Source organism: Bison bison, unplaced genomic scaffold (genome assembly GCF_000754665.1).
Source record: "Bison bison bison isolate TAMUID 2011002044 unplaced genomic scaffold, Bison_UMD1.0 scf7180017864254, whole genome shotgun sequence".
NCBI classification, from domain to species: Eukaryota; Metazoa; Chordata; class Mammalia; order Artiodactyla; family Bovidae; genus Bison; species Bison bison.
In genome coordinates, this window is record NW_011494826.1 from 2,743,671 (window position 1) to 2,771,117 (window position 27,447).

The 27,447-nt window shown below is 35.0% G+C and overlaps 1 protein-coding gene across 3 annotated transcripts in view; it reads right to left on the bottom strand.

Annotated features, from left to right (window-relative positions):
- The window catches only part of PCNXL4 (pecanex-like 4 (Drosophila)), a 39,051-nt gene that overhangs the window by 4,066 nt on the left and 7,538 nt on the right, over window positions 1-27,447 (bottom strand). The window contains exons 2-10 of one of the 3 annotated variants that reach the window (XM_010847668.1): window positions 20,685-21,428; window positions 15,176-15,355; window positions 14,561-15,075; window positions 14,225-14,325; window positions 13,987-14,109; window positions 11,287-11,647; window positions 8,693-8,796; window positions 4,544-5,574; window positions 3,989-4,175 (exon numbers count right to left, since the gene is read on the bottom strand). In XM_010847668.1, coding sequence (XP_010845970.1) covers window positions 3,989-4,175; window positions 4,544-5,574; window positions 8,693-8,796; window positions 11,287-11,647; window positions 13,987-14,109; window positions 14,225-14,325; window positions 14,561-15,075; window positions 15,176-15,355; window positions 20,685-21,373 — 3,291 coding nt within the window. In that variant the 5' untranslated portion in view covers window positions 21,374-21,428. The remainder of the gene's footprint in view (window positions 1-3,988; window positions 4,176-4,543; window positions 5,575-8,692; window positions 8,797-11,286; window positions 11,648-13,986; window positions 14,110-14,224; window positions 14,326-14,560; window positions 15,076-15,175; window positions 15,356-20,684; window positions 21,429-27,447) is intronic. The other 2 variants (XM_010847669.1, XM_010847670.1) reach the window with 2 other exon arrangements.

The window sequence follows — 27,447 nt, forward strand, 5'->3', positions numbered from 1 at the left end:
TTTCTCATTGTTAGTGTATAGGAATACAAGGGATTTCTGTGTGTTAATTTTATATCCTGCAACTTTACTGTATTCATTGATTAGCTCTAGTAATTTTCTGGTGGAGTCTTTAGGATTTTCTATGCAGAGGATCATGTCATCTGCAAACAGTGAGAGTTTTACTTCTTCTTTTCCAATCTGGATTCCTTTTATTTCTTTTTCTGCCCTGATTGCTGTGGCCAAAACTATGTTGAATAGTAGTGGTGAGAGTGGGCATCCTTGTCTTGTTCCTGACTTTAGGGGAAATGTTTGCTGTAGGTTTATCATATATATGGCTTTTATATGTTGAGGTATGTTCCTTCTATGCTTGCTTTCTGGAGGGTTTTTACCATAAATGGATGTTGAATTTTTTTTTTTTTTTTTTTTTTTGGATACTGAATTTTGTCAAAGGCTTTCTCTGCATCTATTGAGATAATCATATGGTTTTTATCTTTTGTTAATGTGGTGTATCACATTGATTGATTTGTGAATATTGAAGAATCCTTGCATCCTTGGGATAAAGCCCACTTGGTTCATGATGTATGATCTTTTTAATATGTTGTTGGATTCTGTTTGCTAGAATTTTATTAAGGATTTTTGCATCTATGTTCATCGGTGATATTGGCCTGTAGTTTTCTTTTTTTGTGGCATCTTTGTCTGGTTTTGGTATTAGGGTGATGGTGGCCTCATAGAATGAGTTTGGAAGTTTACCTTTCTCTGCAATTTTCTGGAAGAGTTTGAGTAGAATAGGTGTTAGCTCTTCTCTAAATTTTTGGTAGGATTCAGCTGTGAAGCCATCTGCTCCTAGGCTTTTGTTTGTTGGAAGATTTCTGATTACTGTTTCGATTTCTGTCCTTGTGGTGGGTCTGTTAAGATTTTCTAATTCTTCCTGGTTCAGTTTTGGAAAGTTATAGTTTTCTAAGAATTTGTCCATTTCTTCCAAGTTGTCCATTTTATTGGCATATAGTTGCTGATAGTAGTCTCTTATGATCGTTTGTATTTCTGTGTTGTTGTGATTTCTCCATTTTCATTTATAAGTTTGTTGATTTGATTCTTCTCCCTTTGTTTCTTGATGAGTCAGGCTAATGGTTTGTCTATTTAACTTCTAAAGAACCAGCTTTTAGTTTTGTTGATTTTTGCTATGGTCTCTTTTGTTTCTTTTGCATTTATTTCTGCCCTAATTTTTGTGATTTCTTTCCTTCTACTAACGCTGGGGTTCTTAATATCTTCCTTTTCTAGTTGTTTTAGGTATAGAGTTAGGTTATTTGTTTTCTCTCCTGTTCCTTGAAGTATGCTTGTATTGCTATGAACCTTCCCCTTAGCACTGCTTTTACTGAATCCCATGGGTTTTGGGTTATTGTGTTTTCATTTTCATTCGTTTCTATGCATATTTTGATTTCTTTTTTTATTTCTTCTGTGATTTGTTGGTTATTCAGAAGTATGTTGTTTAGATCCATATGTTTGTATTTTTAATAGTTTTTCTTCCCCTGTAGTTGACATCTAATCTTACCACATTGTGATCAGAAAAGATGTTTGAGATGATTTCAATTTTTTTGAATTTACCAAGGCTAGATTTATGGCCCAGGATGTGATCCTGGAGAAGGTTCTGTGTGCACTTGAGAAAAAGGTGAAATTCATTGTTTTAGGGTGAAATGTCCTATAGATATCAATTAGGTCTAACTGGTCCATTGTATCATTTAAAGTTTGTGTTTCCTTGCTAATTTTCTGTTTAGTTGATCTATCCATAGGTGTGAGTGGGGTATTAAAGTCTCCCACTATTATTATGTTACTGTTAATTTTCCCTTTCATATTTGTTAGCATTTGCCTTACATATTGTGGTGCTCCTATGTTGGGTGCATATATATTTATAATTGTTATATCTTCTTGGATTGATCCTTTGATCATTATGTAGTGTCCTTCTTTGTCTCTTTTCATGGCCTTTATTTCAAAGTCTATTTTATCTGATATGAGTATTGTTAATCCTGCTTTCTTTTGGTCTCCATTTGCATGAAATATCTTTTTCTAGCCCTTCACTTTAAGTCTGTATGTGTCCCTAGGTTTAAGGTGGGTCTCTTGTAGACAGCATATATAGGGGTTGTTTTTTGTATCCATTCAGCCAGTCTTTGTCTTTTGGTTGGGGCATTCAACCCATTTACGTTTAAGGTAATTATTGATAAGTATGATCCTATTGTCATTTACAACAAATTGTTTTGGGTTTGAGTTTATAAACCTTTTCTGTGTTTCCTGTTCAGAGAAGATCCTTTAGCATTTGTTGAAGAGCTGGTTTGGTGGTGCTGAATTCTCTGAGCTTTTGCTTATCTGTAAAGCTTTTGATCTCTCCTTCATATGTGAATGAGACCCTTGCTGGATACAGTAATCTGGTTTGTAAGTTTTTCTCTTTCATCACTTTGAGTATGTCCTGCTATTCCCTTCCGCCTTGAAGAGTTTTTCTATTGAAAGATCAGCTGTTATCCTTATGGGAATCCCCTTGTGGGTTATTTGTTGCTTTTCCCTTACTGCTTTTAATATTTGTTGTGTGTGATCTTTGTTAACTTGATTAATATGTGTCTTGGGGTGTTTCACCTTGGGTTTATCCTCTTTGGGACTCTCTGGGTTTCTTGGACTTGGGTAGCTATTTCCTTCTCCATTTTAGGGAAGTTTTCAACTATTATCTCCTCAAGTATTTTCTCATGGCCTTTCTTTTTGTTGTCTTCTCCTGGGACTCCTATGATTTGAATGTTGGGGTATTTAACATTGTGCCAGAGGTCTCTGAGGTTGTCCTCATTTAATTCTTTTTTTCTTTTTTCCTCTCTGCTTCATTTATTTCCACCATTCTATCTTCCACCTCACTTATCCTATCTTGTGCCTCAGTTATTCTACTGTTGGTTCCCTCCAGAATGCTTTTGATCTCAGTTACTGCATTATTCATTACTATTTATTTCTTCTGGGTCCTTGTTAAACTTTTCTTGCATCTTCTCAATCCTTGTCTCCAGACTATTTACCTGTAACTCTATTTTGTTTTTAAAATTTTGCATCATTTTTACTATCAATATTCTGAATTCTTTTTCAGTTAGACTCCCTATCTCCTCCTCTTTTGTTTGGTTTGGTGGGATTTGATCATGTTCCTTTACCTGCTGAATATTTCTCTGCCTTTTCATCTTATTTAGGTTGCTGTGTTTGGGGTGGCCTTTCTGTATGCTGGAAGTTTGTGGTTCTTCTTTATTGTGGAGGTTCCTCCTTGTTAAGGTATCCCAGTCATTAACCACTGGTAGAGGGAGAATCTTGTTAAAGACACTTGTAGTTTTGGATGAGGTCTGGGAGGTTCTGCAGAGCTTCCAAGCCCTCTCCCTATGGAGTCAAGGTGCCTTATCCTTCCAGTACATTGATGAGGTTACCAACCAGGAATCTAGAGTTTTTGTTCTGGCCTTTTTTTTTTTTTTAATGGTATCTTTGTCTGGTTTGGGTATCAGGTGGTGGCCTCACAGAATGAGCTTAGCAGTGTTCCTTCCTCTGCAATTTTCTGGAAGAGTTTCAGATGGATAGGTGTGACCTCTTCTCTAAATGACAGAATTTACCTGTGAAGCTATCCGGTCTTGGACTTCTGTTTCTTGTGCATTTTAAAATCACAGTTTCAATCTCAGTTCATAGTTTGTGTTTCTGGTTCAGTCTTGGGAGATTGTACCTTTCTAAGAATCTGCCCTTTCTTTTAGGATGTTGATTATTTATTCTTTTAATTTTTGGCTGTACTGTGTGGCATGTGGGATTTTAGTTCCCCAACCAGGGTTGAACCTGTGCTGCCTACATTGGGAGTATGGAGTCTTAACCACTTGACCACCAGGGAAGTCCCAATATAATCGATATATTTATACCTAGAACGTTATCTCCATCACTGAGGTTAAAACTTTATAACTGATTTCTATTCTTTAAGATTTATATACAAAAATGTTTAAGAACACATTTTTAACCTTACCATATTAGGATCATATCCCAGAGAAAACAAGTATGGTTTTTCTTGTAAAACTGCTTCCTTCCACTTTTCATCAGATACCAAACCTATGTACCAGTCACTTTCATATTCTTCAAGGCAGTTAATCAACTCTTTAAAGTCTTCTATTGGACCCAAACTTGCTTTATCGATCATTAGTTTCAGAGTGTACCTTAAAAAATGGAGACACAAAGAATTTTAAGTTTGATCAATATTTTTAAGATATTAAATTACAATCATACATATTTCAGAGAAAAAGAGACATGATAAGAGTTAAAGCAAAAAAATCCAGAAAGCCATACAAAACATAGATGCTCCATATAAAAAAAAAGTAGTACATAATGTTTAAGTGTATTCCTGATATAATCATAGTACATACCAAGCATTTTTTTTTTCATTTTTGGGAAAGTGATCATTTTTTAAAATTAAAAATGGAAGAGCATCTCCTTCTAAGTTTTGTTTTTTTTTTTAAGTTATTTTTTTTAAAAATCAACATTTTCCCGCCAATATTAAAACTTGTATGTAATCAAAATAAACTACCTGAAAGCTTTCAGGGCTAGTTGGAACAGGTCTGGTTTTTCTGTGAGCCAATCCAAGGCAAGAGACCAAGGCAAAACACCACTGTAAACTCTCAATATATGACCAGGACTAGGAATCATATTGTCTACCCCAAACAAACTAAAGTAACAAGTCATTACTGCATGAACATAAAAGTCTTTTAGAACTCTGTCCTTTGCAATTTCTTCCACTACATTTGAGGCATTTTCTTTTGAAGGAAAACATTTCAACTGCCTTAAAATAAACTGGTACCAGTCTTCTGGAAATAATGAACTCATCTCCTTCATTTTAGAATTAGGCAAACAGTCAGACATCCACTCTTCAGGTAAGCTTAATAAGTGAGAATGAGAACAACTGAACTCCATGAGAGGGATAAATGCCATCGCTTCCTGTTTTCCTTTGTCAATGGCAGGGTATCCAAGTGCAACTGCTTGGTAAAGACTCTTTTCGGTGTTTGTAGAATGACTTTCAACATTCTGTGATTCTACTGATCCGGGAATAGGCAAATTTATACCTGGCAATACTTTCAACTGATCTTTTTCATCTTTTCCTTTTTTGATAGTTGGCTCTTCGCCAAAAACATCATCAGACCAATCATCCAAATTTTCTGAATTTAAACTATCTGTGTCTTCTGGAGATTCAGTTTGTGGTTCAGTATTCAAAGCAGGCAGGATTATTAGAGATGCTTTTCCTTTATTTTCAGTTTTGTGAACATTCTCCAGCATGCTAGGCCTTCTAGAACAGTACTGAACAAGTATCCATACAAGTACTTTAACAAGGTCACATTTAAATTCTTTTAAGTTATCATGAGAATCAATTATGCCAGACAGAACATTCCTGGCATCAGAATAGAGTTTCACAGGCAACACAGTACAGGGTGTCAAAACATTTCCAAAGTGTTCATTAATGGAACATAGTTTTACATATTCTTCTTGTTCAAAGGCACTTTCAAAAACTTCGTCAACTCTTCGAGCTTCAGCAGTGTGACAGGATGTCTCTTGCAATTCTAACCCCTAAAGAAGAAATTAAAAAGTACTTGAGGTTATGATCACTTCTTACAAAAAGAAAAGTAACCAGTTTTATAACTGTTCATGGATTGCATTCTCATAATAAAAATATATAAAATGAAAAAAAATTATTTAACCTGATAGCTACATATTAATTCAAACTTAATGACACACTTTATGTTGGTTAAGGAAATGAAAAATAATGCTGCATTTTTAAAGACATTATAGAAATTCCAATAGAAATTGGCAAAACAATTTTAATGAGTATGACCATAATTTTAAGACTGTAGGTCAAGACTGAATCACACTTATTAAAAACTTTTTTAAATTATAAAAATTTGGGAAGGAGCAAAAATGGAAATATACAGTATGCACATAATTTTGTATCTTTTCCATTCTACTTTATATAAGAGCATTGTTCTACTGTATAGATGTCATAATTTATTTAACCAGTACCCTGTTCAAGTTTTTAAAAATTACAATAACATAAAAATAATAATATAGATGTATGTATTTGATTATTTTCTATCTCCTCCAACTACAATATAAACTCCATAAATCAGCTCTCTTTTGGTTACTCCTATATCCTCAGTGCCTAAAGCAGTGTCTGGCACACAGTAGGTATGCAACAAATATATACTGAAAGAATGAATACTTTGAATATATTCCTATATAAATTTTAAACACATTTTGATTACCTCCCTAAAATGAATCACCTGAAGAGGATACATCAGGTCATTCTTTACTATTATTATTATTGTAATTATTGCTTACTTATTTATACATTTTCTCAAAACTACCAGTGTTTTTAATAAAAGGCAATGCTGGTAGGTTGTACTGTGATCCAGGGAAAGAACATGGAATGTGACATTAGAAACTACTTTTAAATAATGGCTCTGCTCAGATGCTAGTACACAATCCTGAGTAGGTCACTAACCTTCTGAGATTCCTTTTGCTTCTCTTTCAAAGAAAAATAGCCCTGGCATATAGGACTGTGAAGATTAAATTAAGTAATGAAAGTGCTTTGTCAAATTTTTAAAGTGTTACATGAAGCACAAAAGATTATAAAAGGACCTGCATAATTAGATATTTTAAAACCATACCATTTAAAAAACAGAACTAAACTAAGCAATGAAAATATCCTCCATATTTTGCATGATTTTTTGCCTTCTCCTACTTGTACATGTTAGACTAGAAAGCTAGTTCTCAAACTTTAGGTGAGTCAGAAGCACGGGAGGCTTGTTAAAACAGACTGCTGGGCACTGACCCAGAGTTTCTGATTCAGTAGGTCTGGGTTGAGGCCTCAAAATTGCATTTCTAATAAGTTCCAAGGAGATGATAAAATTACTAATCTGAAGAACTGGATTTTGAGAACCACTGGACTAAAGGAACAGCTTTCTAATCATAGAAATTTTATCCAATCTGCGCTAAGACAAAAAAATTCATTCATTCACTATTCATTCAACAAATACTTAGTAAGGGCCTACTATGTGCCAGGCACTGTTCCAATGGCTTAGGATATAGTCTCCAAATAAAAACAAAGATCCTTGCTCTTGTGACTTTTATGTTAGAAAATTGGGGGGGTGGAGAAGGAAATGGCAACCCACTCTAGTATTCTTGCCTGGAAAAGTCCATGGACAGAGGAGCCTGGTGGACAGCAGTCTATGGGGTTACATGACTAAGCATGAGTGCATGAGGGTGGAGGGAGATGGGTTGGTAGCAATAAACTGATAGAACAAAAAAAAAAAAAAAAAAAGAAAATTGGGGGGACACAGGTAATCAACAATAAAATTAATAAGTAAATTACACAATTTATTAGAAGGTATAAGAGCTATAAAAACAGAGAAAAAGTAAAGCAAGCCAGGAGGATTGGAAGTGCAGTCAGGATGGGAGTGGGTATACAATTTTAAACAGAATAGTCATAGTAGACCTTACTGAGGTGACATTTGAGCAAAGCCTTAAAGCCGATGAGAGAGTTAGCTGTGTGGCTACCTGAAAGAAGGGTGTTCCAGGCAGAAGGAACAGCCAGTATGCTGGAGTGGAGTGAGACAGTTAAAGCAGCAGATGAAACAAAATAGAAAACAGGGAGCTTGACCATTTAGGGCCTTGGCTTTTACTCTGAACAAAAGAAGAAATCCTCTGTAGAATTTTGAGTAGAGAGGTGGCATGATCTGACTTAGATATTAAAGATCATTCTGGGTGGTAATAGGCTAGTTGTGGGACCAGAAGTAGAAGCAGAGACCCAATTAGGAAGCAATTGCAGTTACCCATGAAAAGGATGAAAGGGGCTGAGGGCAGGGTGGTGAGAAGTAGTGGGATACAGGATGACAAAGGCGGAGCCAATAAGATTTCTTACTGGATTGGATGTGGGGTATAGAAGTAAACAAGGAATCAAATATCACTAAAGCCCAAATGTTTTTGAGCTGAGCTACCAGAAGGATGGAATTGTCAGCAAGAACTGGGCCAGTCTGATATTAAGAAGTCAAGGAAGAGGGAAGGTACCATCAGAAGAGACTGTCAAGGATTAATCCATGAAACAAGTGAAGAGATCAACTGTGTCAAATGCTTCTGACAGGTCAAATAAGACCAGGTGTAAGAACTGATCACTGGATTAAGCAATCCTCAGTCATTGGAGACCTTGACATTAGTGGTTTTTCAGTAGCGTAATAGAAAGGGTCAAAAACTAGGGTAATTGAAGAGAAAATGGGAGAAATGAAAATTGGAGACATGATGATAAGCAATTCTAATAAAGCATTTTGCTCTGAAAGGAGAAAAACAGAGTGTTAGCAGGCAAGGGAAGTGGGGTCAAAAGAAGGTTTTTATTAAGTTGAGAATGCTTATATGATATAGGAGTGAAGAAAATATTACTCAGTCACCTTTTTGAGATGCTCAACCAGATAAGGATAAAAAGAATAAGACTGGATAAAAAAGGGGCAAGCATACTTTGTTATTATGCTCTATCATATAGTCAACACTAGTCTATCAATATGTGCATACTGAAATATACAATCCTAGGTGTTTCACAAATAATTAAAAGATACTCTTTCAAAGTGAGCTATTAAGTCTCTGATGTGTGCTTAACAAAAATTTTAACTTGTAAAAGAGATTTCAAATGCACAATGACCTTAATGTTAACACAGCAATAAGTATAACCACATTCTAGAATCATTATCCATATTAAACGATCCTGAAAACGGCCCAAGTAATGAGACCCAGGTAAGAGGAGACCTAAAACAAATGAGAAAAAAAAGTAAGTAATTGTTCAAGCTTGTTTTATTTTGCCATGTGAATTTTTAAAAAATTGATAAAACACTAGGAACTAATTCACAACTCTTTCTACCCTCTTTTTATGTCAAAAATACAAATGACTATCCATTGCATATCAGGAGAAATTAAGCTTTTTACAGAACAGTTGGAAGAGAAAACTATAGGTGATAATTAATAAGAATTTAATAATATATTTTCCATAAAAACAACAAATGAGAACCTCTTACATAAAATTCTAAATACATGCTAAATATATTAGGAAAACAAACATATTTTGGACATTTTTATACATGCCTATAAAAGTGATTTGTGCTGTTAAAAACTTACATAAAATGCTACCTACCAGACTATAATACAAATACTCTTAAAACTTAGTTTTTCTCTTAACATTATGTCTCTGAGATATTTTATTGACTACAAAGCTCATTCACTGTAACAGCACTGAGAATTCATTGTATGAATGTAGCTAAATTTAAATATTCATTTCCCTGGTAATAAACACTTCATGTTTTCCAATTTTTCCCTATTATAAATAAAGCTGTATAAATTACTTTGTACAAATCTGTTTGGACTGCTATCAAATAAAAGGTCTGCTTACAAAGTTGGCCTTGGAAACTTGTATTTCACTACCCTAACTGATAAACAGTCTCTCTTTGGGCCTAAACTGTTTGTGCAAATAATACAGTTTATACTGAACACTTGCTTTCCTTTTGGGAGGCTGGAATTTTGGCATGTGGTAGGCAGAGGGGCCTACACAACCACCCCTCAATACAAGGTTTAGGCACTGAGTCTCAAATAAGCTTCCCCAGTAGTCAACATATCACATATACTGTCACAACAAGTTGCTGGGAAATTAAACACGTTCTGTGTAACCCCACTGGGAGAGGATGCCTGGAAGCTTTCCAGTCTTTTCACCCTATGTGATTTTCCTTTGCTGTATTTGTTTTGCATCCTTTTGCTATATTAAATCTTAGATATGAGCACAACCATATGCTGAGTCCTATGTGTCCTAGAAAATCATCAAACCTGGGACCCCCAAAACACATGTGCAAGAGTTTCTCTAGAACTGGAGTCACTGGACCATAAAATCTAAAACTGGACTCCTTAGGTCATGAGATATGTACATCATTACTACAGACTATTAAATGTACTCATCAAGATAGCTGTATGAATTTACACATTCCCTTCCAGCAAGGTTTGAGAGTTCCTATTTCCACTCCATAGCTAACACTTGTTAATATCAGGCTTTTTTTTTTTACATTTTGCCAATCAGATGTGTGTGAAATGTTACCTCACTGTTGTTTGTTTGCTTTTTCTCCAGGAAATACTTAAAATACACTTACTGGATGAATATAATTGATTTGATAATAAGGTATAAGGTATTTATTATTTCAGATGTGAGTTTAACCTTACAGGTATTTTAAAAAGTGGCACTGCACTAAATAATAAAAATTAATTGGAACTGGATAAAGTATTTAAAGTGTAGAATATTTCCTATAAGAAAGGAAAATGACTATTCATGAAAAATTTGTATTACAAAAAGTTTTTACTAAATTATCTCACTTAATAGATAATGTTAAAAACTCAACCCAAGTAAACATAACAATTCCAATTTTAAATTGCTATTCTTTGCTAGCGGAGTCAGTGTGCTAGGAAGTCACTGGCCATATTTAAACCAAATACGCGGCTAAGGTATATGGCAGGAGACAACGAACTATTGTCATCAGTTTGTACCTTCTCTAAAGCCAATCTTGAGAAATATAAAATAGTTGAACTTACATAGTGTATGATGAAATTAGAAAGCTATCACAAAATTATGATTATAATATTAGTCCATTCTCATCAAAAATCTTGCTAATATTCATATAGCACTTCATTTTGGAAGGCTATGGATCACGGACCAAAGCTTTTATGCTACCTTGCCTCTAGCCTTGTCAGACTGCTGAAGTTGGTAGATAGTAACTAGTAATACACAGCACAATTCTTTAAGTTCTTCAATTTGATACGTAATACTGGTTATAGTAACTAGTAAGACACAAGCACACTTCTTTAAGTTCTTCAATTTGATATATAAAACTGGTTTTCACTCTATGGGCTTAAGCTGTTACTTCTACCTGACATGAACTCATCATAAATTCATGAAAATTTTGGAAAATAAGGTGTTTTCATGCATCATGGTGGGACTATAACCTGATTTGAGTCAAGAAAATGTTTCTTAAAAATTGCCAAAATTAAGGTGTTAATGAAATTTTCACTCAGTATTTTTATTTTATGACTTTATTTACCTCAAAACAAGAAGATATACTTCTTCATATTTAGTCTGTCTGCCTGCACATCAAAGTATTAGAATCTGTATAATAGTTGGATCAAAATACTGTTTTTCTGTGTGTTCATTTTCCTATACTTCAAATATATTACTGAAGATGTCTTAAGTACAACCCTTTCACTTACCTAAACTCCCAGCTGCCATTGCAGACTGCAGCGCAGTGGTTAAACCTGGGACCATCTGGCAATAGTACACTGTATCTGCACACACACAGGCTGTGGTACCCACCACTCCTGGCCAACTCTGAATAGGTCGAGGAAACCCCACCAAGAACAAAGGAAGGGTAAAGAGGGGGAGTAAGGGAGAGGAGAGCAGTGTAGAAAAAACTATGAAGACCAACATGAATGGAGAGAAGACAATGTTGAGTACACCCAAAGTGGTGGCTGATTTTCTACGTTTTTTCTCTGTCCACGATGCCACAAACACAGTCACAGCAAACTGCAATTTAGCGATGAACTGAATCAGACGATCACGCATGATACCAACCTGGAGAGACATAAAAACGACTTTTTTATTCTTAAATACTTATCATGAATTTTCAAGATCATATAAGAAAAACAATAAATATAATTTTATCATTGCCCCAAGATTTCTGAGAGGATTGCCCTAATGTAAGATTCTCTGTTATAATTTTCTTGATTCCCACAATTAGCAAATGAGACTATATTTTTAAAAGTTTAGACTCTCTTAAAAAAAAGTAGTACTAAAGAGAAATGACAGAGTGCTACATCTATCTTATGGTTGATTAAGCTCTGCGTTACATGCTTGTTAAGTCATAAGAACTAGAATTAGTGAATAGTTAAGCAACTATACTTAATTTATCCTTATTTTAGAGAATACTTTACAGATTAAGAAATCTTAATCTTAATTATACATCATGCCACACGACAAATCTCAACTGACTGAAATCATACTAAATATATTTATACAATCATAAAAGTATGTTCTTCAATCAAAACTGAATTAAATCAACAACAGAATGAAATGTTGAAATTAAAAGACATATTCCTAAATAAACAACAGGTCAAAGAAGAAATCACAAGATAAATAACAAAACATTTTCAGATGAATGAAACACAAATCAAAACTTGTGACAAAGCAAAAATAATCCTCAGAGGGAAATTTATAGTTACAACTGTATATATTAAAAGAACAGAAGTATCTTAAACCAGTAACCTAATCTTCCATCTTAGGAAACTAGAGAACAAAGAGCAACTAAATCTCAAGTAAGCAGAGGTAGAGAAATAATAAAGACTAGAGTAGAAATTAATAAAATAGAAGATAGAAAAATTATAGATAAAATCAATGAAACCAAAAGCTGTTGTTGTTTTTTTTTTTGAGGAGATCAACAAAACTGACAAACTTTTAGCCAGACTGACCAAGAAAAATACACAGAAGATGTAAATTACTAAAATCAGGAATGAAACAGATAACATTACCAGCAAAAAACTGTTTTTTCTCTTACAGAAAAAAACATAAAGAGAATATTATGAAAAACCATATGCCAAAAAATTAGGTCACTTAGATAAAACTGACAACTTCTAAGAAAAAGACATAAATTACCAAAACTGATTCAAGAAAAAAGAGAAAATCTGACTACACATATAACAAGTAGAGAAACTGAATTAGTAATTTAAAAGCTTCCCAAAGAGAAAAGCTGATAGCTTCAATACTACAAAATACTACATAGTACAAAATAAGATACATACTGAATACTATAAACATTTAAGAATTATTAATATAGTCAAACAATCTTGAAAAAAACCCACAAAGTCATAAGATCCACACTTCCCAATTTTAAAACTACTACAAAGCTAGTATTATAATCAAGATAGTGTTGTAGTGGCATAAGGACAGATATATAGACGAATGGAAAAGAGAATGAGTGTCCAGAAATGAACCCTTATATTTGTTACTTGACTTTCAACAAGGTGCCAAGAGAAGTCACTGAGGGAAAAATAGCTTTTTGAATAAATGATACTGAAACCACTGTACATCCATATACAAAAGAATGGACTTGGAAATTTACCTCATAATATATACAAAAATTAATTCCAAGTAGATCACAGAATCAAGTGTAAGAACTAGAAGACATAGTAAATCTTTATGATCTTGAAAGCAGTGTTTATTAGATATGACACCAAAAAAATACAAGCAACAAAAGAAATAAATAGAACTTCATAAAAATTAAAACTTTTTTGCTTCAAAGGACATTATCAAGTAAGCTAAAGAAAACCTACATAATGGGAGAAAATTTTTCCTGATCATATATCTGTCAAGGAACTTATGCAGAATATATGAAGAACTCTTATTAAACTTAACAGTAAAAAGGCAAATAACCCGGGTAAAAATGGACAAAGAATTTGAATAGACATTTCCTTCAAAAACATACATAAATGGCCAATAAAAATGCATAGAGATGAACCATTAGCATTCAGAGAAATGCACTATTAAAATCACAAAAATAGAGTTCACATTAATGAAAATCCTATAGTGAAAAAGTAATACAACTGTTGGTGTCTTTTGCCAAATGCAAAAGACAACATACTAGATAATTTTGATCATGTGAAATGTCCAGAACTAGAAAGTCCTTGAAAACAGTAGATTAATAGTTGCTGGGGCTGGAGTAGTAGAATGGATGGAGAGTGGAATGGAAATGACTATTAATGTGTATGAGGTTTCTTTCTGGGATGTTGAAAATTATCTAAGATTGTGGTGATGGCTGCAAAGTTCTGAATATGTACCACAGAACTTCAGACTTTAAGTGAATGATTTTATGGTATATGAAATACATCTCATTAAAGATGTTAAAAAAACATAATCACCAGTAAGAGTTTGATTCCTGTATCCAGGCTTCTGCTCCACCATAGGTCTGTATTGGAGATCAGCAAGTGCACTGCTGATACAATGACTGTCTCCAATAAAGCATTTTCTGTATTTTGCCATACCTGCAGTACACAAATTAACCATTTTACTAGGCAGAATTTGGTAATTTAAGTAAACTGCTAAACAAAATCATAATTTGGGAACAGGAACATACTATTAAGTGCATACTAGTATTACCATTCTAAAAGCTCTTGTGAATCCAATGGAGACAGATACAGAGTGAAGCCTTTGTAAGGAACTGTCCAGTGAAAGAAATGCTATCATAGCCAAAGGTGACACTAAGACAAAAAAGAGACAAATTTAATGAAGGCAAAATAACCTTTTACCATATTTAATTTTGGCCTGTATTTTTATGAGCACATTCAAGCAATTAATTAAAAAAGAATAAGCAAACAAACCAAAACATAAAGGAATATCTATATGCAATATAACATTATACAAATACAGGAATTCTGTAATATTTTTGTATACTTCCTAGATATAATGCAAGTTTATTATGTTTTATCTGCCTACCTAGATTTATTAAAATCCGTCTGACAACACCAATCTTCATAAGCTTTGTCTGCTTCTCTAGGAATAAAGTCACAGTTTGCACATCCTTTGGATAGAAAGGGTTCCGGAAAATTCCAAAGATATAGATACTTTGAATTTCTTTAAGTATCCACAGTATTATAAATAATATCATCAAAGTATAGCCAACAACAGCCTGAGGACTGTTTTTGGAAGTCTGTGAGAAACTAGCAAAGTGATGCAACAAACCAGTTTCTAAGAGGGCCAAGACTAATACAACGCTGTAGAAAAGGTATTCCCTCCAAGTAAACCGGATTTCTGAACCACTGGATAAAGCATTAGATTTGGTTCCAACTCTGTGTCTGGTCACACTGTGTTTGAAGACAAGAACCATCTCACTTAGGTTAAGACTCAGTAAGAACCCAAGTCCAGTCATGAAAAGAACCACACCAACAGTGCTGGGAATGAAATAAGATGCTACAGCTGTTCCAGCAGAAATGATGAACATTATTAACAACCTGCAGAGGGGGGAAAGAAAAAAAAGATCTGCTTGAAAAGAAAAAAAAAATGTTCCTTGAGAATAAATTACACTATCGCTTTAATACTGAAAATAATTACCGTAGGTGAGTTGACATAGATGAGCCTCCAAGGCCGAACTCTAAAACCTGCTCCATTGCCCATAAGAAAAGTGCATCAGGTGGGGGTAGGGTCCCGAATGCCCAAAAAAAGGGTAAAAATATAAACAAGATGTGTAAAATCTGATTCATCTGTTCTAGAGCTGGTATATTTACCATAAACCTACAATAAAAAGAAAGTATTTAAATCATACAAAACAATAAATAGAAGATCTTTCCAGGAAAAACAAAACACATACATTTTCCTCTACACCCTACCTCCACCCTGAAACAAGAAATACATTTACAAAAAGGTCCTAGTACCAAACTGCAAAATATCAAAAACACAAACTGTGCTCACTGTCCTTCTATACCAGCAAGTAGTCAATTGTATACAAGTGTAGTACTTAGAAAATATATGTATTCAAATGTGAAAAGAAGGACTAAGTAATTAACTAAATAAAACTGAGTTTAGGGATTTGTAAAACTAAACTGAGCCCATGGCAAAAATACTTCTCCCTTAAATGTTTAAACATGGCTCCAATTACATTGGCTACAATTCCACTAATGAGTCTTCACAGTTTGAAATTTTTTAATTTAAAATTGCAGGCAACTCTAGAAAAGCCAAAGACTTCCTAGGGTTCATACATTAGCAGCTAGCAAAGAGAGAAAGCTCTTCTTTTCCTCCGACTCTTTCCTGTACTGTCTTGCTCCCAGGTCCTAGAATTTCAAGTCAGTACATTCAATATCAGAGGTCAGCAACCTGAGGTTATGAACACATCTCTGTGGTTTAGCCTGGGAACTTAACCAGCATATACTATTTCTATTTTGAATAAACAGTGGTACAGATTTGGGAACAGAAACTTATACAGCACAATCTCATTAATGAGTGAAGTCTTCTATCTTAAGTTGAGAAACTGGTTTTTGGTACAGCACTTACCATAAAATTGCTTCAAATAATTTGATAAAAACTTTAAAGCACAGAAGAATAAACATTATCTATATGTTGTTAAGTTCTTGGCATAAAGTTAACCAAACACCTTGCCTGGAAACCAACAATGCTGTAGTACTTACAGAGATCCAAAGACAATTTTCAGAAGAGATAACTAAATCTCAAAACTTACAGCATAGTAATTGTACTTGAATATCTGAGCTGCTAGGAACTAAAGTCACGCAGAAAGGCAACTTCAGTTAATTATCCACTTTAGTCTAAATTAACAGCCCAGAAACAAATGCATAGCAACTACGATTATAATAATGGTATAAATGTGCTTCCTCACACAAATACCAGGATGATGCAAGCTAATGTACTCTGCTTCATAATGTATGTCCTTCAAATTTTTATAAGCAGAGAATTAATGAACACAATTAACAATGTGATGCTACATTAGAGGATAATACTTGCTGTAGTGTAGTTTTAAAATAAAATTCATTTCATTCTGAGATGAAAACACTCCAGTAACAAAAAAGAAAATCAAACCACAAACAATATGCTGTAGAAGGTCAAGGAAAACATGTAGATTTGTACAGCTATTTTTTTTTTTTTTTTAAAATACAACAGTTCCCTTGCTAACATATTCAAAGAAAGGATAATTTGTATAAAAATAATGTATACTCAGGAAATATTTACCCAAGTTCTATTCCTGCCCCTCCAATCTGTTTTTGTCCTTAAAGTAAACAACAAGCAATAGTACAGAAGGTATAAATATATCACAAATAAATAAGAACACATAATTGAAGTAACCAAACATTGTGATTACTTTCCTATGTGTATGATTCAGGATAATCAAACAGATGATTAATGTGGTTCTTTTATACAGAAAAATGTTTAAATATTAAAGTTTCTGATAACATAACAGGAATTTTCTAGAGCAAAAAAAAAAAAAAAAAAAAATCCAAGCCTGCAAGAAAAAAACCTGTTTTTCTAACAACCATAAAAATATTTCAAGTTCTGTACACTCACTCACAATCCAGATACCTAGAAAAAGATGTTCTTAATACATAGTGAATAAATGATATAAATATGTATCATTCATTCAAACAGTTCCTGAGAGTCTATGAATTAAGAATTGTAGGTTTAACATTCGTCTTTAATAAAAATGTTAGAAAAAATCATTTAAAAATTATTAATATACAACTATACTAGGTAGAATAAAGGATGAAGAAAGAGAAATTTACTACACTGTATGGCTTATCTCTTAAACTTTAATATTCTCTGAAAGGAACTTAAGATACAACTTGACATATCTGACAACTCTCCAAATTTGAATACACATTTCATATAGTATTTATGTGCAGTTATCTCACCTACAGTGAGATAGTAACTCAATAATTTACATTCTGAAAATAATCTTATAAACTTAAATCTTTTAAAAAGGGTCAAATGTATAAATATACATTTAAACTTGATTTTGTTAACTTCTCAAAATCAAGCAATTAACATATTTTATAGTTAGAAATTCTAGTGGTACTCAGAAATCAATTATAACAGAATTTCCATAAATTCTCTCTTTACATATATGATTAGCTGAATAACTATAAAGCTGTTATAGTGTCCTCTGGTCCATCAATGTAACACAATTAGAAAAGATTAAGAGCTAAGGAACATTAGACGTCTAAGAATCAGTCCGTTTCAGTACACAAACTGGCTACACATTTTTAAATGCCTTGTTTTCTTTTAGGCTACCATAACAAAGTAGGATAGATTAGATGGCTCAAACAATAGAAACTTCTCACAGTTCCGGTACATAACAAAGTATCCTAAGACAAGCAGCTCAAACAATAGAAATTTATTTCTCACAGTCTGAGATCAGAATGCCATTATGATTGGGTTCTAACAAGAACCCTCTTTCTGGCTTCAGGAAGCCAATTTCTCACTGCATCCTCACGTGGTGGAAAGAGATGAAACTCTCTAGTGTCTCCACAGGGGCACCAATTCCATTAGGGACTAGGACTACCCCAACTAATTACCTCCCAAAGACCCTCACAAAATATCACTACACTGGGGGGTTAGGGCTTCAACCTATGAGTTTTGAAGAGACATACAGTCAGTCTGTAACATTCCACCCCAGTCTCCCAAATTCATGTTCTTCTTATCTGAAAAATATATTCATTCCTTCTCGACAGCCACAAAATTCTTAACTCATTCCAGCATCAACTCTGAAGTCCAAAGTTATATCTAAATATCATCTAAATCATATACAGGTAAGACTTGAGGTATGACTTATCCTGAGACAAAATCCTCTCCAGTGTGAGCCTATGAAACCAGACAAGTCATGTGCTTCCAAAACCCAGTGGTGGGACAGGCAAAAGATGGACATTCCCATTCCCAAAGGGAGAAACAGGAAAGAAAGAAGGGGTGTTTGGTCCTAAAGAAGTCCAACATCTGGCAAGGCAAATTTCATTAGATTTAAAGGTTGGAGAATAATCCTCCTTGGTTTCATACTCTGCTCTCCAGGTCCCCAGAGTGGCATGTGACCCAAAGAGCTCTAGGTGTGGGTTCTATGCACCATAGCTCTACAGAGCAGTACCAGACCCAACGCTTCCAGCAGAGACCTTCTAGCCTGCTGAAACCTGATAATCTCAGAATCACTTTTGAGGTCACTTTTCTCTCTTCTTAAAGAAAAACACATGTTCACAGCCAAATAACTCTAATATCCCTGTCCTGTCAAATTTAAGAAGCTGAACAGCCTTCGTTCATTGTATGTTTGTTTCCGTGTTTCTACTCATATAATCCCAGAACTCATTAAATTCATGAGTGACAGTCTGGCCACACCTTTGGTGTTCCCTTCAGAATATGCTTTCTCATTTTTTACAATATGGACAGGCAGACAGTTTCCTAAACCTTCAACCTCTGGTTCCATTTTGCTTAGCAATTCCTACTTCAATTCATCTCTCTTCTTTATATTTTATTATAAGCAGTCAGGAGAAATTAAGCTGTTCATTCAACACTTTGCTTAGGTATCTCCTCAGCTATATGTCCTAATTCATTACTCTCAAGTTCTACCTTTCACAAAACTTCAGAAAAAGTTCTTTACAAATTCTTTGCGACTTTCTAACAAGGACTGCCCTTTCCTCTAGTTTTCTATAACCTGTTCTCACTGCTGTCTTAAGAGCTCACCAGAATTGCCTTTAATGTCCATATTTCTAGCACTCACTTCAAAACTCTTCTAGCCTCTACCCATTATCCAGTTCCAAAGCTGCTTCTATACTTTTAGGTATTTGTTATTGGAGTACACCATCTTCTAAAAGAATCTTTGGTGGCTCAAATGGTAAAGAATCTGCCCACATTGCAGGAAACCCGGGTTCAATCCCTGGGTCAGAAAGGTCCCTGGAGAAGGAAATGACAATTCATTCCAGTATTCTTGCCTGGAGAATTCCATGGACAGAGGAGTCTGTCAGGCTACAGTCCATGAGATCACAGAGTCGGACAAGACTGAGCATCTAACACTTTCACTTTCACCCCAGCTTCCTGGTATCAAAATCTTAGTTAGCTCCTAAAGAAATAGTCTGAATGGCTTAAACAACTGAAATTATTTCTTACAGATCTTAAAGTCTGAGATCAGAGTGCCACCATGATTAAGGTATGGTGAAAACTCTTTCTGGCTTGCAGGCAGCTGCCTTCTCCCTTTACCTTCATATGTTAAAGGGAGAAATCAGACTCTCTGGTGTCTCTTCCTATAAGGGTATTAATCCCATCCCACTAGGGCCCCACCCTTATTGTCCTAATCAGCTTCCAAAAACTCCATCTCAAAATACCACCACAATGCAGGTTAGGGATTTAACGTATGAATGTGCTCAGTCACTCAGTTGTGTCCAACTCTTTGCGACCCCATGAACTGTAGCCCACAAGGCTCCTCTGTCCACGGCATTTTCCAGACAAGAATACTGGAGTCAGTTGCCATTTCCTTCTCCAACATATGAATGGAGGGGCACAAACATTCAGTGGTGCTGTAAGTGGTGCCTCTACATTTCTATTGGTGAAAGAGAAAACTACAAACTATAGAAAGAAATGTCAGATTTAGAAAAGGCAAGCCAAAGAGGTCAAATAATTGTGTTTACAATGGCTATTTTCTCTTTTTCTTCCATAGTAAATTGATTTTAAAAAATCAATTATTTTCTATAGTTACAACAAAATTAAGTAAGTTATTCTATCCATTTTAAATCCATTCAATCTATGTATAACATTTATCAGTATCAATTTTAAATTTCTGTTTCCCCTCACAGGAAAGTTCTCTTTTCACAGGCTATGCTACAGATTCATGGCTCCTTATTTAAAGTAAATACAGGAATTAAACTTTACTTATAAAGGATTTTCTTTTTACTCTTCAATAAGATTTAACTACTGCTTTAGAATGAATGTTTAACAAAGATTAGTCCTATGAGATTAATTATCAAAACAACTTATCACTCAATGGTTTGGTGACTTAATTCATAGATTCTTCTTTTTTTTTAAATACTAAGGACATTGCTTAAAAATAAAGAAAGTTATAAAGTATTTGATAGTTTATTACCTGTGTGCAAGATCTATAGAAACAAAGAAAAAAATATAAACAGGTCTCAGAAGAGGAGTGATTTCATAAGCATCCTGGGTTTGGAAAGTTGCAGACTCTGTAGGTGTGTTTACGATTAAAGAATATTCTCCTATACACAGCGTCATCCATCCAAAGACAAAGAGTAGAACAGTGCCTCCCGCACTGCCATACAGCAGGGTTATTCTATGCGGGAGCAAATACCATGTTCCAAGACCACACAGTAGTCCAGCAAGAACAGAATGAAAAACTGTGTTGGCCGTATGTTTTTTGCCAGGAATCAGAAATTTGATGGTCTCAGCACCAGCACAACCTGTAAACTCATGCTCATCTTCCTCTGCTAAAATGTCTGTGGTCAGCATTCTCTCCACTGTTACTGATTTGTTTCTGGCGTATAAACTTGTGAACTGGATGACAAACGCAGTGAAAAGCATCAGTCCACCTGAAAGCGCTGCTGTGTGATAGTCTTCCAGGATGCCTAATTGGTACAAAAGTGTTCCTATTCCGCCTAAAACCCATGGCACCAAAAAAAGGACAATCTGATGAACATATATGTAAGGAGGGGCACAATAGCCCAGTTTGAGTCGAGGGCCTCCAAGAACAGTCTGTGGAAAGCGCTTCAGGAAGAAGTCCTGTTTGTAATCGTTCAGCAGAGGCACATCTGGACTCATCCTTCTCACTCAGATTATTCTGAAAGTCACTTTCTTTTCTGTAATACAGCAGTCACTAAGAAAAAGAAAAAAAATCACTATTTGAAAACATCATACTTAAAACATAAGGGAGAAAAAAATCCACATTTCCATTAGTTAGTTCCTTAGGGCAGGATTTGTATCTTCACTTCTCTATCTCCTTTCCATTGCCTGACACGTACTTGGCACAAAACAAACAGTTGCTAAGTGCTTTTTAAGTGAATATGAAAAAAAAAAATTCACTATTAATTTATACAGAACTTAGATAAACTTAGAATTTAAGTAACTCACATTTTCAGATTCTAAGGTCAAAGGCAAGTTCAAAAAGCCAGTACTCTCAACTCGAATCTGTTAGTGGTTTAACCGATTATTTCCCTGAGTGTTTCTGTTGTTTGTTCTTTTATACTTTTCTATTACAAGGGTGAGCAAAGTTTTTCTATAAAGGGTCAAATAGTAAATATTTTAGGCTTTGTGGACCATATGGTCTCTGTTTCAGTGACTCAACCCGGCTGTTGTTGCAGAAAAGCAACCATAGATAATATATACATAAGTGGATATTAGTAGTCACGTTTCAATATAACTTTACAGTCTTTACCCAAACAGGCTGTGGGCCAGATGAGCCTGTGGGCCACAGTTTGCCAACCTCTGCTCTATAAAATAAGGATATTCTCTGTAATTCCCTTGAAGTGAAATGGAAATAGAGGTGGAAAATAGAGATACTGTTAGTAGTCGCATCTCTTAACAATTATAGTAAATTTAGGTTTTCTGCTAATTTAAAAAGTCAAATTCTGCTAAAATAGTAGTTCAATAAAAAGCCATTTGCAACTCAACATGTAGTAGAAAGAACAACTGGAAACCAAAGACTCTAAGGGCCAGTTTACATGCATATTATTAACTAGGTTACCACATGCAAACCACTTCATGAAATTCATGGCACAACAATGTGACTGCAGAGTACCACTGAACTGTACACTTGGAAATGGTGAAGATGGTAAATTTTATGTTCTATGTATTTTACCGCACACAAAAAACTTAAAGCCATCTTAAAGTAACTTTTCTTCACATCAGTTTAAGAGAGTCTTTCTGAAAGTTCCTCCTACCCAACCAGTATCAGCCCTGGAGAGAGCTTTTGGGTCACCATTGAGAATAACTACCTTACAGCACATCTTGGGAAGCTGGGAAGTTCTTTATCCTGTAAATACCTATTGTCTTATATCTTCCAGCTACTGGTCTTAGTTCTGCACAGAAGGTCATAGCTTTTAATCACATCACAGCCCTGCAAGTACTCACAAAATAACAGAACCAGAGGGCCAGATGGAACCTTATTCGTTGATAGTTTAACCTCAGAAAATGCAGACTGCCTCCTCGCCCTCTGAATGAGCTTATCTCCTGCATACTGATGTCAGTGTACTGTGTTCTGATATGCTTGTTCAGCAGAACCATGGGCAGGTGGGCAAAGATTCTAATTTCAGTTACCTATGGATGATGCTCTCAGATAGGAAAAAGAGCTTGGATGACTGGCTCGGGCATTTAAAAGCTGACCCCTCCTTCTCCACTAAGGGAAGTCAGGAACAATGTGAGATGACTTGCCGGGAAAGGAAGCCACAAATTGAAAATACCTTATAAACTAGATTATCTAGCTGCATGTTACTGCCCATATTCAATTACCTTTTAGTACTTTTGAGTCTTCTGTAAATTTAAATGTTCTCGCCCATTTGGTTGAATATTCTGTGATTATATTCCAAAGAGTGGAATAGTCTAAAGAAGATCTATTGTTGACTTGGAAACTTGGAAAGATGCCCACAATATATTGCAAAGTAAAATAAACACACTGATGATCCCATATGTAACAGAAAAAAAAAAGTATGCACACTTTCAGGTATACATGGTTATTCCAGGTGTGTAAGTATACAAACACTAGGGGAGGATACTAGGATGGCGCTTTATTTTAAAGGGATATAAAAAGAAAGGCTGAAAGATACAGGACTGTTTGCCCTACAGAATGTTTCTTAAACAGATGTCTATGGTTAGAGAAGTTTGAGAAACTATTATACCAGACTGTCATCTTGAAGAGTCATAATGGATATCAGCAGACCAAAGATTCTGAGACATCTTCGAGTTAAAAACAAAACAAAACACCATTTCAAATCTGCTTAAAATATATCATTTAAGTTTTCCAAACTTATTTGACCTTGGAACCTATTTTCCCCTTGATATCTAATAACGGATCATGTGTGCAGTGTTTTATGGAAATTGCTTTCAGAAATATTGGCCTGGGCTTCAGTTGGAACCTTAAATATTTAGCCAGGTGGAGTTAAAAAAGATATACCATTTAAAGAAGAATGTCATGAATGAAGGTACACAAGAAAAAATAAATAAATAGAAATTTCATAGGCAGCAAGTACATCAGGTTTTTTTTTTCTCATACCGTAAGAATAAAAGAGTATTACATGACAAATGCTGTAAATTCATTTAGGCAAAAATTATGACAAATTAGTACTGTTTGGCTTTTACTTTATTACAGATCCTGGATTACTTTAAAAACATCTTTGTATGAAACGACAGTTACATTTATATAGACAGATTTTCTAAATCCTAATCTGGATTACTAGCATGAAAAATAGAATCAGATTAAAACTAACTCCCTAAATGAAAATTTGGCACACTTTGAGAGACTGTTAAAGACAGACTAATGTATTTATATGGCTGCTACTTACAATATGTTAAAATGAATAATGGCTCAAGGCTTCAGGGGAAAAAAACGTAAAAGCTGTGAAAAGAGAAGTTAAGGGATAAAGATGGTTGCCACAACAATGATTTAAGCCGTATGCTTTCTTCATATGCTACTCTGAAAGCAGGCTGACAAAACAGCCATAAATAGGTTGCTTTATTTGGAATCTGAGTCACATTTTTTACCAGTTACCCAATAGGAAACAGAGATCAATTTGGCAATGGTACAGATGGGAGTACTTAGTTACCAAAATCTTAACTTTGGTAATCATACAAGATATCAGCCTGAAAATCCCTTAAAACAAAGAAAGAGATAACAAAAAGTGGCAGTTTGGGGGGATTATTCTGAATTCATAGTTCTCTATATTTGACAAAAAGAATTCTTAGAAATAGAAGTTTTAGCAATTGCCTGATTTTGGTTAGCAAAGGTTACTTAAAAAAAAAAAAATCTAGCATACTGTTTTTATTGTTGGTTTCATTCACTGAATCCACACATTTATTTTCCACTAGATTAGAATTTTTTCTTAATGAAAAAGATACTAACATAAGATCTACCCTCTTAGATTTTTAAGTGTACAATGCAGCATTGTTAACTACCACGGTAATGTTGTACAGTAAGTCTCTAGAACTTATTCATCTTGTGTAACTAAAACTTGCTAAATAGTAACTTTCCATTTATTCCTCCCCCAAGTGCCTGGCATATCATTCTATTCCCTGTTTCTAGGACTTTGATGATTTTAGATACCTTATGTAAGTGGAATCATGTAGTATTTGCCTTTCTGTGACTTGTTTATATAATTTATCATGTCTTTAAGGCTCATCCATGTTGTCACATCTGGCAGGATTTCTTTTTTAGGGCTTATTAATATTCCATTTTATGTACATATCACATGCTCTTTATCCATTCATCAGATGATGGACACTTGGTTTCCTCTACTTTTTGGCTATTATGAATAATGCTTCAGTAAACAAGAAAGTGCAAATATATTGAAAGATCTTGCTTTCAATTCATTTGGATAAATACCCAGAAATGGAATTACTGGATCACATGGCAGTTCCATTTTTAATTTTTCAAGGACTCTTCATAAAATGTTTTCAGTACCACTGTACTACTTTTGTGCAATGTGCCATTTTGTATTCCCACTAACAGTGGGAAGGTTCCAATTTCTCCACATCCTCCCCAACACTTGCTATCTTTTTTTTTAACAGCTATCCTAACAGGTATGAGGTGATATCCAAGGAGCACTTGTTCACTGTACCTCTACTAAAGTTCTGTTGTACTTTGAGGAACATCAAGTTACAGTAAATCTTTGCTCTCCTATTTTTAACTTCTAAAAGCACTTTTTCATCCCTAAATATTGCTTTTTATAGAATACTATTATTATTTTATAAATATGCTCTATCTCTCTGAGAATATTCATTACATGTATGTATATATGTTGTATGTGTAGGTAAATGTCACATATTTTTTGTAATTTCCTCATGTCCTTGGCCTCTTTTCTACTGAAGTATTCACCTTCTTATTTTAAAAAACTTTTTATATATGAAGGATATTAACTGTGACTTATGTTACAACCCTTTCCCCCCATTATGTTAACTTGCTCTTGAAGCACTGTTAGAAGATGCTGGCAAGGATTAACCATTACATTTTAATAGTTGTTAGACTAAATTCTTCCTTTCACAGAGAAACAGCTAAATGATAAATTAGTACTTTCCACAAATGTAAACATTGTGGACATTCAAAGTCAGGAGAGGCGGTGGTGAGGAGATACCCCTCGTCCAAGGTAAGGAGCACCGGCTGTGCTTTGCTGGAGCAGCCGTGAAGAGATACCCCACGTCCAAGGTAAGAGAAATCCAAGTAAGACAGTCAATTTAATCACACTAGGACCACAGCCTTATCTAACTCAATGAACTAAGCCATGCCCGTGGGGCCACCCAAGACGGGTGGGTCATGGTGGAGAGGTCTGACAGAATGTGGTCCACTGTAGAAGGGAATGGCGAACCACTTCAGTATTCTTGCCTTAAGAACCCCATGAACAGTATGAAAAGGCAAAATGATAGGATACTGAAAGAGGAACTCCCCAAGTCAGTAGGTGCCCAATATGCTACAGGAGATCAGTAGAAAAATAACTCCAGAAAGAATGAAGGGATGGAGCCAAAGCACAAACAATACCCAGTTGTGGATTTGACTGGTGATAGAAGCAAGGTCCGATGCTGTAAAGAGCAATATTGTATAGGAACCTGGAATGTCAGGTCCATGAATCAAGGCAAATTGGAAGTGGTCAAACAGGACATGGCAAGAGTGAATGTCGACATTCTAGGAATCAGTAAACTGAAATGGACTGGAATGGGAGAATTTAACTCAGATGACCATTATATCTACTACTGCGGGCAGGAATCCCTCAGAATAAATGGAGTAGCCATCATGGTCAACAAAACAGTCCGAAATGCAGTACTTAGATGCAATCTCAAAAACGACAGAATTATCTCTGTTGGTTTCCAAGGCAAACCATTCAATATCAGAGTAATCCAAGTCTATGCCCCAAACAGTAACGCTGAAGAAGCTGAAGTTGAACGGTTCTATGAAGCCCTACAAGACCTTTTAGAAGTAACCCCCAAAAAAGATGTCCTGTTCAATATAGGGGACTGGAATGCAAAAGTAGGAAGTCAAGAAACACCTGGAGTAACAGGCAAATTTGGCCTTGGAATACGGAATGAAGAAGGGCAAAGGCTAATAGAGTTTTGCCAAGAGAATGCACTGGTAGTAGCAAACACCCTTTTACAACACCACAAGAGAAGACTCTACACATGGACATCACCAGATGGTCAATACCGAATTAGACTGATTATATTCTTTGCAGCCAAAGATGGAGAAGCTCTATACAGTCAACAAAAACAAGGCCAGGAGCTGACTGTGGCTCAGATCATGAACTCATTACTACCAAATTCAGACTTAAACTGAAGAAAGTAGGGAAAACCACTAGACCATTCAGGTATGACCTAAATCAAATCCCTTATGATTATACAGTGGAAATGAGAAATAGATTTAAGGGCCTAGATCTGATAGATAGAGTGCCTGATGAACTATGGACTGAGGTTCGTGACACTGTACAGGAGACAGGGATTAAGACCATCCCCATGGAAAAGAAATGCAGAAAAGCAAAATGGCTGTCTGGGGAGGCCTTACAAATAGCTATGAAAAGAAGAGAAGCAAAAGCAAAGGAGAAAAGGAAAGATACAAACATCTGAATGCAGAGTTCCAAAGAATAGCAAGAAGAGATAAGAAAGCCTTCCTCAGAGATCAATGCAAAGAAACAGAGGAAAAC